Genomic DNA, 9,119 nt, shown 5'->3' with positions numbered 1-9,119 from the left:
GTGCGCGCGGCGGCGAGGCTCGCGGAGGCCCACGCCGGCGCGGTCGGCGCCCGCGGCGGCGGCGTGGCTCGCGACGCGCCCGGCGTGCGAGTGTGCCGGCGCATCCGGCGCCCGGCGGCGGCTGCGTGACTCGCGGCGGCCCGTCCTCGCGCGGCCCGTGCGCGGCGGCCCCGCTCGGCGGCGGCGTGGAGGCGCTCGCGCGGCCGCCGGCGGCATGGAGGTGCTCACGCGGCGTGGAGCCGCACGCGCGGCGGCGAGGCTCGCGGCGGCACATGCCGGAGGCGCCCGGCGTGGAGGTGCTCGTGGCGGTCCCTCGCTCGCGGCGGCGGCGTGGAGGCGCCCGGCGGCTCGTGCTCACGGCGGTGGGGCGTGGGCGTCCTTGCCTCGCCGGAGGCCGACGACGGGATGCCATGCCGGAGGAGAGAGATGGGTAGGTGGGAGGAGGAGACACTGCCAAGTGGGGTTGGGGGCGGACACAGCGGACTAGGACGGACGCGCGGACACGTCCGTCACCCCGCAAATCGCTCCCAAATTTTGACCGGCTTTGGGTCGTGCGGACCGCGCGGGCTGTCCGTTTTGCATTTGGGTCCACGCGTTGGGTCATGTTTTTACCCAAACGGACGCGCGGGCTGTCCGTTTTGCGTTTTGCGTCCCCGGGTTGGAGATGCCCTAACGGCTCGCACACGAACGTTAGCTATGATAAGTGGGACCGCGTGATTAATTCGTTGTTAACTGCAGAATTGCTCTATTTGTTATAAACTGGCCCAGAAATTGCACTTACTTGATAAAATTATTAGAGTTGTGGTACCTACTCGCAACCGTTACCCAAAAGTGGTACCTATATGTAATTTACTCCTCGACGGCCGCCGGCCGTCCGCCATGTCGTCTAGGAGCGAGCGCAGTCTCGGCTCCGCCTACGCCACACCGGCCACAATCTTCGGGGACCTCTCGCGCGGATCTGCCGCGTCCGCCTCTGGCGGCGCCGCCAGTAGCGGCAAGAGCCCGGCGGAGGGCACGGGGACGAAGAGGAAGCCGCCCTTCCGGCCTGCGCCGGACGACACCAAGCCCGTGCTCCGCGACCCGGTTCGTTCACCCCCCCTCCTCGAGCACGCGCCATAGTTTTTGCTTGATTTTGGATGTCCATGGTATTCAGAGAGTTTGTGTTTGGCTGCTTTGATTTGCAGATCTCGCGGTCGGACCCCGTGGAAACCGAGCAGGCCGTGCTGCGGCTGCCGCCCTTCCCCTGACGCCGACCCGCGTCCTGATGGTACGCCACTCTCTCTGCCCCTCGATAGTTTGGTTACCAGCATCTCGTAGCTTTCCCGCATTCCTTTCGCCCTGCATATTAGGAACCTAGAATGGTGGTAATGCGGTATGACATACGCGACTTGAACCATGCGTGCAATCACAGTATAATGTCGTGTCTTGCCGCCGCTTACAGTGGAGACATGAGGCCATAGTCTTCGGCATCATACATTGCGTAAGGGGATCGGGCATGGTTTGAATTATGCCCTGCAATAGGATGTTTCTCAGGTGCTGTAGTCAGTCTATGGCTACTTACTACTCTTTAGGTGCAAGGTTTATCCAACATGCTATCCAGATTGTAGGCCAGCCACTTTTTTTTAGGGAAAACAGTGTAGGCCATTCGCAAAAAAAAAAAAAAAAAAACAGTGTAGGCCAGGCATTTTGACTAATAGCCTAATATTGAGTTGGTGGAAGTAATTATTCGATTGACTTGCTTAGCTTTCATTGAGTTGGTTGCTCAAGTTTGACATGGACTTTACGCCGAAATGTTTGCAATAGTTTGGACCATCAGGAGAAGTATTGTACTAGATACGGATGTCTCCACGGAGGTGGTAACTACCTCCTTTCAAAAATAAGTGTCTTAGTTGTAGATACATCCGTATCTAGAAAAAGTCGATACTCTTATTTTTGGACGGAGGGGTATTTGTAACTGCCATGTGATAGGATTTCAAAACATTTCCCCTGTTTCTCTGCTGATAAATGTTGCTGGCAGATGGCTTGCCATAGAATACATTTTTAGCGACTGGAGGTTGTTACCACCTCCTATAAAATCCGTGGTTAAAATAGCGGGCTATAGCCGATAGCCGTGACAATTTTTGAAGCTATGAAAGGCTATAGCCGGGCTATAGCGCAGCTAAAGCCATATAGCCAATTTGCTAAACAATGAAAAAAAAAATTTGGGCAGCATATAATCGTATATATATCAATAATTCACAGATGCATAACATAATAACATCTTCACATAAGAGATACACATAATCAAGACATAGTTCACAGATAATTAAATACATGGTTTTGTCCAAATATTGCAACATCATTAAGCAGTTCAAGACATAGTTCTGTCCATAAATTACATACCAACAGGAAGTTCTTCACAGATACAACAAGTTCACAGCAAGCAACATCAAGCAACAAGTTCCGATAACCAGCAAGACATGCATGCAATCAATCTGAGTTGGCTGAAGCATCGGAGAAAATGTCATCATCTTGATGATTACCTTCTATTTCTGAAGCTGAAGAACTGGAAGAATCAGATAGGATGGCATCTTCTTGGACACAATTAAGCAAAGAATGCATATTCTTCTTCCGCTTCTTCCTAACGTGTGCATTTCTCTTTCCTTGTGCTTGTGATGTTGATGCTTCTGGTTCTTCAGTCACATTATCAGGTTGTTCTTGTTGAACTTGCCAATTGTCTTCAGGAACAATCCCAGTAATGAACTCATTCTCATCATCTTCAAGAACATCACCTATTATCTTCTCTATGGGGTCCCTTCTCTTGTTTTGTTTCTGATCCATCATCCGTGAGTTAACCTTGACAAAGACAAGGTCCCTAAGCCTATCACTAAGTAGCCTATTGCGCTTCTTCACATGGGCCTGTGTAAATTTAGAAGTACAAATTTTATAATCTGCAATAAACTAGAAGCTAATGTTGTTCATGCATTTTCAGAAATATACAATGGAAGTTGTGCAGCCAGCAACACGTGGTAAACTAGAAGCTAATGTTGGTGTACTAATAAGAGTTGAAAGATTTCTTACTTGTTCAAATGCTGAAAATTTTCTCTCACAAGCCGAGGAGCTGCATGGCAAACTAAGAATCTTTACTGCTAAATTCTTCAGGTTTGGTGAGCTTGTACCATGATTCAACCACCATGTTGCTGCATTAAGTCATGGCCAGATTATTAGTTACGCAAGTAAAGAGATGACAAAGAGGAGAAGTGAGATCAAATCAGCAAGAACCTCACCTGGATCGTAGTTTTTGTTTCTTCTCTGTCTTGTGGCAATGTCTGTTCCAAAAGACTCCTTCCCACCTCGATATTCCTCGAGTTCTTCAATCATCTTATCTTGTTCTTCAAAATTCTCAATCATTGTTGTTATGCAAGTGATCACAGCTGCTCTAAATTTTCCATCTTTCTCAATTTGAACCTTGTTTGGATAGTAGTAGTAGGGGTTCAGAAAGTAACCAGCCAAATGTAGGGGCTTCTTAAGCTTGTTGTCCCAGCGCTTGTCAACGATATCCAAAACTGATTTGCAACGACTCTCATCATTGTCGAACCTCAACAACCACTCCTTTTTTGCATCTAGCATGCAACCATAGAAGAATCCCATTGCTGGCACTTCGCTATCCACTCTTCTCAACACATTGGCCATTGGCTCAAAGAAATTCACAGCAAGATCAACACGCTTCCAGAAGGCTTCAGACTTCACCACTTTCTGAGCTTTGTCCCCTTTGTCCTTCTTCAAGTATCCCATTTCATGTAGCTCATCTGATCTGAATAATTTTTGCAGCCCATTCTTGTTATCTTGCAAGCTTTTTAGATTGAGATAAGCTGTGGCAAATCTGGTAACACCTGAGCGCACAAGATCTTTCTTAAGAACACTCCTCATCAAAGCCAACACCCTTGTATGAGCATACAAGAACACAGTAACTAGCCTTGCTTGGACAATTGTTTTTTCAACCGGTCCAAGCTTCCCTATGTCCTCCAACACGAGGTCAATTGTGTGGGCTGCACATCCATTCCAAAAAATGGAAGGTCTCTTTGCTTTTAATAGAATTGCTGCTGCCATGTTGACACTAGCATTGTCAGTCAGCACTTGTACCACCTTGTCTGCCCCTATATCTTCAATGCACTGATCGACAAGCTCAAAGATATATCTGGCATCTTTTTTGACATCCGAGCAATCAACTGAATTCACGAATAAACCACCATGAGCACTATGAACAACTAGGTTCATTACCCCCCTACACTTCCTATCTGTCCATGCATCAGTCATGACAGTACAGCCAGTGAGCTCCCATGTTTCCCTATGGTGCTTGAATGTATCTATCACTTTTTTCTTCCTTTTCTGCAAAAATGGTCCACTCATCTCATATGCACTAGGTCCCTCCAAATCTTTACCAAAACGTCCAATGGCCTCAAGCATACAAGCAAAGCTAGTAAGTGTCACAGTGTTGTGTGGGATGCTAGCTTCATAGAAGAATTGGCATATGTACTCACAAGCTCTATTCCTCCTCTTCTCTCTTTCTTGAGTTGACAACACTGTTTGAGTCTTTGTGCCAAGGTTAGATTTCTTGACAGATTCTTTTATTGTACTTGAACTATAGAACTTCTCCATAGATCCTGCACCTTTGAACCTACTTCTTTGGGGTTTTGACTTCAGCACAACCACATTGGCACAATCTTCATCACCTTCTTCTCCCTCCGAGTGATCCAAGCAAACTTTACCTCTGGCTGTTTCGAATGCCTCAACTTTCTTATCCCTTGCAGCATTACTGCTTAGCAGTAAAGCCAACATCTCTGCCTTGACATCAGTAGGAACCTTTGGGCAAGGTGTAACACTGAATCCTTTAATGCCAGCAAGGTGGTACTTGATCCTTGTAACACCATTAGTGCATATCTTGTCACAGAAATTACACTTGAGGGCATTCTTCTTATTCTTATCTGGAATAGTACTATACTTCCAAGCAGGATCATCCGAGAGACCAGTAGCTGCTGGAGGTTGTTGTATCGAGGCGGTGCTTGATGCACCAGTACCTACAGAACAAAAATGTCAAACAAATTAGGAAGAGGCTGAAGGGCCGACAAAAGTTAATAAAACAGTGCAAACATCTACTATACTAGTCACACATTAAGGCATGAGCTGGCTAGGTAATGCAATTTAAACAGGGCTAACAAAGTTTAGGATCTATTGATCGCATATGACATAGCAAAATTTGGACAGTTTTACAAATTAAAAAGAGAGTAGAGACTAGAGGGGCTTGCCTTGATGCGACATGGTTGCCGTGGTAGCAACACAGACTGAGAGCAGCAATTGAGCAACCACTCCACTATAGTTTGTGCCTAGAGGCAGAGACAGTAGTCACGTTTAGTTAGCTACTTGCTTGCTTAGCTACATACGTACATTAGTCCAAGCTTTTCTAGTACACCATGAAGCTGCTAAATTAGGAGCACAAGGTTTCAATTTATAGGCCACGGAAATAAATCTCACGGATGGAAACTGCGGAACTGACCGGAGGATATCAATCCAATTGACGACGCCCTTGCCGGATTACAGCAACAGTCCACTCCATTAATCAGAGCAGCAGCAGTCCAGCGTGGCGTGGAGAGGTAGGGTGGCCTGGGTCGCTCGCGGCGAGGAGAGCTCGGTCAGAGGTTGAGCAACTCGCCGCCTCGGCGCCCAGCAGTGCGGTGAAGAGCTTGAGCACCTCCGGCAGCGAGGGCGTCTGGGTTCGGCAGCGACGACGGTCAGATTCAGCAGCGAGGGTGCGCCGTCATGGTTGCCTCTCCTGTCCTGCCTAGTTTGGGAGACAAGGGACAGCGTATATTTTGTGGCTAGGGTTACATTCGTGGGGATTAGCGGGGCTATTAGTGGCTATTTTCATTTTAGCCTTTGAAGCCTCTAGCTGTAGCCGCAGGCCTCCGAAAGGTTATAGCCGGCTATTTTAACCAGAGTTAAAAATAGACATTCTTCATATAGAACTGCCAGGGCTACATTTAAATGGCTCTAACCAGTACTGAATACATTAAACAAAGTTTTTTTTTTCAATTTTCAAGGGTCTGTGTGTCTGTTGTGTGGTGGTCGTGGGGGGTGTTGAGGCTGTGAGAATATGGAGATTGAATTTCTCTCATAAAATTTTCACACTGACTAGATGATATTAACCAATAAATTTTGTTACTTTCTCTGTAGATTCAACTTTCCCATTGCTATATATTTCAAAGTTTTCTCTGAACAAATAAAATCATATACCAGATTATTCTCTTTATCTCTGGTTACAGATAAGTATCGTCCAATGTCAAAAAAAGTTGATTGACATATCTGCGTACATATGTGTATGATTGTATATCATCAATCTTAAACTATATAGAAGGCTGAATTATTTCCCTCATTTGCTCATTTGCTGTGTTATACTTAACAATGAGTGGCTTTCCCTTAACTAATTTCCATGTAGTTATACCTTGCTAACTATTCAAATAGTATGATCTTATGATCTTTTTTGTCAGATCCCATGGTGCAGATAATTCTAAAGAAGTTACTGAGACAAGGTTTTGTCTGAATTTATTCTGCAAGAGTTGGCTCGTATTGGCAGATGTTTTTATTGTGGAAGAACGAAGGGCCCTCATTGGAAGACTTGGGCTAATATTAGCTTGTTTCTTCCGTAATCCTAGCATTTTCTTGTCTTTTTTTTTTCGGAGGGGAGTGTCTCATAGTTTTAATCTAGTTCCACATGGGGTTGTAGGAGGAGATGAAGTGCTTCTAATTGCAATTGCTGGATACACGATATAGTTGTACCGCTTCAATGCCAATTCATTTTTTCTGGAAAGTGCCCTACTCTTATTGCTTGCTGCTTCCTTTTTTTTTTTGAGAATTCGCCCATTGGCATTCAATCGACGACATAAAATCTAGCTGAACAACCTCAGCTAGAAATCCAGGGATAGTGTCATAAGAGACTACAGAAACATCTAAAGAAAGAGCAGCTTGCGCACAAGCATGTGCCACTTTGTTCGCTTTTCTTTTTTTTACAGAACTTATTGAAAAACCCTGGAAGTTTGAGAGTAAACACTTCATCTCTCTAATCAACTGGGAGCATGAAGACCGTTGCTCCTTTCCTCCATTCCACGCCTTCGCAATTGTTTGACAGTCTGTCTCAATAGCAATTCGAAGCCACGGTACGCCGTGTCTAGCAAGGCCATGCGCGCATCCATGGATTCCATCTGCACATGAACCCTCTCCAAACTTGTCCCGGATCGACGCGAGAGACACCTCCGTGCGGTCCGCTGCCTCACCCATGGCCGAGAGGATGAACTGGGTCTGCGGCGACGGTCTGGAGGGCGCCGTGGTGCAGGCCTTCCAAGGTCAAGCGAACCAGTATCGGGATTTGACAGGATTCCGATTGCAAATCGATCGAGATCGAAGAACAACCAGATTCCGACCCTCCACCAGGAATTCTTTACCGCTCAACCCGGAAATCGTGGCCGCACTCGAACGAACGGAATCCCCAAAACCGATCTGAATCTGATACCACTGTCACACCCCTTGCCCCGATGTTGATCTGGGACGTGAGCACACACACAGATAGAAGAGTAATTTCAATCTTGAAGAGAGAAGGAAGAACACGGGAAAGTGAGAGAGAGTTTTCAGGGATTATTTTTCTTCTATTTCTTTCCCTGCCTTTCTGCTTACAACTCCAGCTGTTATATATATACTCAGCTGCCAACTCCACTCGTACCCGCGGCCCACCACACACACACGTTACACACACCTTCAGGCTAGCATATCCCAGGTGTATTGTACATCTACGTCTTGATTAGTTCAGGTGTGACACAAATGCACTCATCTTTTGATCTCGTTTTTTCCCCAAGCAAGGTGTGATGGATTTTTCCTAGATTTTCTTTGTCTCACTCTGATTTTCATACACGCAGAGTGGCCTTTGCGATTTTTTCGAGTGGAGGGAGGGATACGCAGGCCTGATTACGGCTAACGATGGACTTCTTGCCGCGGCTGCTGCCCAGAACAGTTAGCAGGTGGGCAGGCCGCCCCGGGCATCAACAACCATGCATGATGTCGCGCGAGTGAATATAAATTCGTGCCCGTGACGAGCACAATGGGGATGCTAATTGTCCTCGCGCAGATCCTGATGTCAAGCTACAACCGACAATGGCATCGACGAGGAGCACCAAGGGCCGCCGGTTCGCGGCAGCGTGCGGCGTCCTCACCCGATGCGTAAGCCGGCGGAGGGGGAGCGGAAGTGCCCGCGCAAGACGAGCGCGCGCGCCGGCGGCCGCCGCGCATGCCCAGATGACCATCTTCTACGGCGGGGCGGGTGATGGTACTGGAGGAGGTCCCGGCCGACAGGGCCAGCGAGCTGCTCCGCATTGCTGCCGCAACCGAGAGGAGCGGCGGCGGATCGCGACCCGCTCATGCTGCAGCGGTTTCATGGAGAAGCGCAGGCGAAGGGCCGCCACGCGTGGCGTCCGCTACAGCCGGCCCGACGGCCTCGACTTGTTCCGCCCGTCCAGTTAGGTGCCCGTTTCCATCCCCGCGTTCCCTCGGTCAAGCACCGCGTTAATGATGCGGGGCCTATATCTGAAACTTTACGCGCACCAAGCTGTATTCTCGATTTGCTGGGGACCATACTACTGCATTTCCTCGCAGCACCGCAATCTCCGAGCAAGAATCTTTGGTCCAGATATCAGGCTCATCTCAACCCGGGAGCCAAAACTCATACTTTCATACTTTGTTAGATGATATACTTTTGATGCAAATACCGGTGTAAGCTCTTGCAGTTATAGTATATCACATGGGACGTGTTTGGATACTCGTATGGGTTTTCCCTCCGCCATATGAAATTTGATCCAGTGGAAAGTGTATGAGTCCATACATGGCTTCAGCCTATTTACACACTTTGATTGCACTTTGATTGGTTGAAGTGGCGGACCCAGGAAATTTTGAAAGCCTGGGCGCACCACAAGGCAGCTAAATGTTTTCGCCGACAAATGTAAGTATCACATGAAACAAATATAATTTTACACTGGTTTTTTATGCAGAAATATGAAAAAAAAAATACACTGCAAGGTGACAACACATTCGAATGTTTA

At 47.5% G+C, this 9,119-nt stretch overlaps 1 protein-coding gene and 1 pseudogene across 1 annotated transcript; both read left to right on the top strand.

Moving 5' to 3' along the window:
* The first annotated feature begins 879 nt into the window (after positions 1 to 879).
* Positions 880 to 1,265, top strand: LOC124651774. Its single transcript, XM_047190814.1, is given in 2 exon segments — positions 880 to 1,083; positions 1,185 to 1,265. Coding segments are annotated over 2 exon segments (285 nt in total).
* A 6,913-nt stretch (positions 1,266 to 8,178) lies between these two features.
* On the top strand, positions 8,179 to 8,544 carry LOC124651763 (annotated as a pseudogene).
* Positions 8,545 to 9,119: the final 575 nt, after the last annotated feature.

This window comes from Lolium rigidum, chromosome 1, assembly GCF_022539505.1.
Source record: "Lolium rigidum isolate FL_2022 chromosome 1, APGP_CSIRO_Lrig_0.1, whole genome shotgun sequence".
Taxonomy (NCBI): Eukaryota; Viridiplantae; Streptophyta; class Magnoliopsida; order Poales; family Poaceae; genus Lolium; species Lolium rigidum.
This window is presented reverse-complemented; position numbering and strand designations above follow the sequence as displayed.